Source organism: Myotis brandtii, unplaced genomic scaffold, assembly GCF_000412655.1.
Source record: "Myotis brandtii unplaced genomic scaffold, ASM41265v1 scaffold1722, whole genome shotgun sequence".
Lineage (NCBI taxonomy): Eukaryota > Metazoa > Chordata > Mammalia > Chiroptera > Vespertilionidae > Myotis > Myotis brandtii.
This window is the reverse complement of record NW_005356354.1, coordinates 113,073-117,495: the sequence shown is the minus strand read 5'-3', so window position 1 is coordinate 117,495 and position 4,423 is coordinate 113,073. Positions and strand designations below refer to the sequence as shown.

The 4,423-nt window shown below is 49.2% G+C and overlaps 1 protein-coding gene across 1 annotated transcript in view; it reads right to left on the bottom strand.

The window, feature by feature from the left end:
* TRPC3 (transient receptor potential cation channel, subfamily C, member 3) overlaps positions 1–4,423 on the bottom strand; it is a gene marked incomplete at its 5' end in the record, with an annotated part of 59,914 nt that overhangs the window by 35,547 nt on the left and 19,944 nt on the right. Inside the window, one exon of the mRNA XM_014537113.1 lies at positions 2,414–2,630. Within this exon, the coding sequence (XP_014392599.1) occupies positions 2,414–2,630 (217 nt within the window). The remainder of the gene's footprint in view (positions 1–2,413; positions 2,631–4,423) is intronic.

Here is a 4,423-nt window from a genome sequence, read left to right as displayed (position 1 = left end):
CAGTGACCGGCAGTGGTGGTGGCAGGCGATGGGAGCCAGGGCCAGCTGCTCGCCTGCCAGCGCTGTCCCCCAATTGTCCGACTGCGGGGAGCGGGCCTAAACTGTCAGTCAGACATTCCCCCGAGGGTTCCTGGAATGCGAGAGGGTGCAGGCCAGGCTGAGGGACTGCTCCGCCGCCTCCCCCGCCCCAAGTGCATGAATTTTTGTGCACCCCATTCCTGCCAGGACACACGGGGGACCGTGAGGCTTGGTGGCTCAGCTTGAGCCGCTCCTATTGGGCCCACCATCAACCCCATCTCTACACCCACCCCATCTGCAAAGCACCGTGCTGGGGACCACGAAGCAGACTGCCTGGCTCACTGGGCAGAAATGACTCCCTCCCCCAAGTTAGAAACTGGTGAAACACACCTCCACCCACGGGCCCAGCAACACTGCCCCTCAGAGGGGCGGGGCCAGCAGGAGGAAACACACCAGGAAGGCTCCGCAAGTCCCCGGATTTCACCCCAGGAGGATTTTGGAGGAGGAAGAATCCTATATAATAAAAGCCTAATATGCAAATCAACCAAACGGTGGAATGACTGGTCGGGGGGGGGGCGGGTGACCACCAGGGGGCAGACACTCAATGCAGGAGCTATCCCTGGTGGTCAGTGCACTCCCACAGGGGGACAAGCTGGGCTGACGGCTGGTGCAGTGGTGGTGATGGGGACCAGGGCCAGCTGCACGCCTGCCGGCACCGTCCCCAATTGTCCGACTGCAGGGAGCAGGCCTAAACTGTCAGTCAGACATTCCTCCGAGGGCTCCTGGACTGTGAGAGGGTGCAGGCCAGGCTGAGGGATCGCCCCCCCACCCAGTGCACTAATTTTTGTGCACCAGGCCTCTAGTTCATCTTTATAAAATGACATTGGTTCATTATTGAGCCCTAGTGATTAGGGGAGAAAGAGCCCCCACATGAGCGTCGTACTGTAGACTTTTAATAAGAACAGCTCCCCCCAGCACCTGCCCTAGCTGGTTTGACTCGGTGGAAAGAGCATCAGCCTGCGAACTGACGGGTCCCAGGTTCCATTCTGTGTAGGGCATGGACCTCGGTTGCAGGCTTGATCCCTGGTCCTGGTCTAGGTGTGTGTGAAGACAACCAATCGATGGAAAAATATCCTCAGGTGAGGATTAACAACAAAAAAACAGCCTCCCCATCGTGCCTCCCTCACTCCCTAACCCTCCTCCTCTCAGCTCCACGCTGGGGAGGGCAGGGGTGTCGCTGGGGGAAAAAGCTCTTCAGCAGGGAAGCCTGGAGGCTATGAAGAAACTAAAGGCAGAAAAGGCCACCCTTGGAGAAGAGGACACACTACTCCTCGTCTTGACTATAAGGGGAAACTACTGCGGAGTTTTTAAAAGAAAGTCAATGGCTCAAAATAAAATGTGTAAATGAACTACTTGTCCCAGATCAAGGCCACAGGAGTGAATGAGAGGGAGGAAGCGACCTATTAAATCAGGAACTGAGAAGACACCAAGAAACTTACTGGGGGAAAGAGAGAGGACACATGAAAAGGACTTTGGATTAGCGATCAATAGATAAACTGGCTCCAATCTCCATTGTTTCTCGAATTGCTTACAATTTTTACTCTAACACAGCTAGCTATTCACAACGGGCCACCGTGAGACAAAGTAACTGCATTCTGAAAATGGACTCTCCCATCAGCTCTAAAACGGAAATGATATCCATGTTCCTCAGCATCAGCTAATAACCACCAGAGGGGGGTGGAGGGGGTTATGCCACAAGAATTTCAGTGAGTCACATTAAAAAACTTCCATTTTACTCAATAATCGAAGTTAGATTTCAGGAACATAGTATATTAATATTTTTATGTTAGTATTAGGATACCTAGTGGCATTATCAAGCTGTCAAATTATTGGATGATTTTGCTATTCTGCTAATCTAACAATGGTGATACTGCCACCATATATGTAAAATAACATTTTAAATAGAAGATGACATTGGGGTGGTGAACACACAACACAATACACAGATGATGTGTTATAGAATTGTATACCTGAAACCTATATCATTTTATTAACCAATGTCACCCCAATGAATTTAATAAAAAAAGAAAGATAATGATGATCATTATGTAGGTATTGGTTTTTGTTTATTGGTTGGTTAATCCTCACCCAAGGATATTTTTTCCATTGTTTTTGTTGTTGTTGTTGTTGTTTTTAGAGAAAGTGGAAGAGAGGGAGGGGAAGAGCCAGAGAGAAAAACATCCATGTGAGAGAGGCACATTGATTGGTTGCCTCCCGCACATGCCCTGGACCAGGATTCGAACCTGAGACCCTTCGCTGCTTAGGCTGCTCTAACCACCACTAAGCTAGACAATGTTTTTGATAGAAATCAGAGCCCTTAAAATCCAAGGCTTACCAAGGACCCAAACCATTATTAGCATCTCGGTCCACGTGAACTGGGTGGTCTTGACCCTGAAGATCTGCTTGGGGTAGTCGAGGACCGTGACGTTGGGCAGCGTGCTGACGCCTTCGAACCTGTCCGAGGCGTTGAACACAAGCAGGCCCAGGAAGAGGATGAAGGAGGCCGCGTGCGCCACGAACTTCATGAAGGGGCTGCGCAGGACCTTCCCCAGCTGCGGTGAAATAAAAATAAACACCAGAAAACTGACTTTTGCAAATCTGGCTCCTCCTTCTGAAAATGACTCTACAGGATAAAAAAAACAACAACAACAACCAACAGACGAAATGAGAACACTTTCAAAGCTTTGCTTCTGTGTCTGACAAGCTATCCATTATAAAAATGACTCCTTTTCGGGGACGCCTCCTCCAAAAAATAACTTAGAAGTCTTCACACTTTCCTTAAAATCCCTTAAAATCCAAGGCTTTCCTGTTTCTAAATATCCCATTGTCTCAGGATAGACCCCGGTCGCAGGAGCATTTCTGAAGTCACAGGGCACGCCCTGGTGATTCTTGTTTCTACACGGAAAGACTATGCAGCGTCAGGGCTCTCCGAGTCCGGGAAAAGCAGGCCCAAGTTTGTAGAGGGTAATCCTTTATTGCGGTATCCTTGAAAGGTTGTGATAAATTCGTAGACTCGTTCATTTACAACTGAAATGTTATGACGTATCTGTAGCACATTAATAACACTTGGAAGATTAAAAAGTCTTACTACTGCAGAAGTAAAGTTTAGTCCCCTTTTCCAAATGTTCCGAAATCAAGCTGGGCTCCGTGTGATAGCAAAAAGGCAAAAAATGTTATAGTCGGGATAAATGTTGTATCTGTTTCTATCCCAATTAGAAGAGGGAAATACACAATGATTAACCCTCTATGTGGGTTAATTTAACTGAAAGTCACCCATCTCCGAGTTTGGAAAATCATATAAATAGTACAAGAGCACCTTTTATAACTTTCATTTAGAACTACTTTAAGGTCGCTCCTTTCAAACCCCATGTGACAGGATGTCCTGGGAAGCCCCATGTTCTGGGAGAAATGAAAACAATTCCCCGTCCCCAGGGCCTCCGCGGTCGGCGGACAGGGAACACTCGGTAGGCTTAGCAGAGAAGTTCTCCATCCTTCACACTCAAACCCCACGTTCCAACTCAGTCTGTGGCCTCAGAAAGCCCCGAAGTTCACATTTAAAGGACTGCAAACTCCAACCGATGTTTTCGTACATCCACGGCCTTAACTTGACGTCAACAACCAAGAACTGGCCAGCGCTGCTGGGGCTGACCACGAAGGCACGCAGACCCCTGTTTTCTATAGGGAAATGGACACGACTCTCACACATCACTGTGCTGCTGGGCGGCTGCGCTTTAGGGGGTGGGTGGGTGAGAGGGGCACAGCTCCTTTCCTTGGGCGTAGCCAAGTCTCCAAAAATTTGGTCTTTAAAAACTTCAAATAACATGAAAGGGAAGCCGCATGCCTGCACTGCAGATGGGGTGTGTGCAGAGAATTCTTGCCAGGCTGTCCTGTCACCATCAGGTGATGGTAGGTGGCAGGTATAAATGTGGGTAGGACCCACTCTGTCCCCTCCACCTCCTCCCCACTGAATGGCATTCCCATGCGGGGAGCTGGGCTTCTATGAGTGAAAAGGGGAGTGGACTGTGGGCGCCCACTTGGACCTGAAGCAGGTTCCCACGATCGAGCCGCCCTGAGGGACAAACACGTATGAACCTGAGCTCCCGCTCCTCTGCCCCAGAAAGGGAAGCTATTTGGGTGGGATGTGACTTTCGCTTTAAGGCATGCTCTCTCACAGTATTTATAGTTTTTAGTCTTAAGCGCTCATGCATTTGAGGGCTCGTAAGAGACTTTTCCATGATACATAACCAAGGAACTCAGTCGAGCCACCGAAACGGATCAAAATGACAAACTTTCTGCCCTGAATCGCAGGGGCAGCTCCAGCATGATGAGGTGGATGGATACCCGC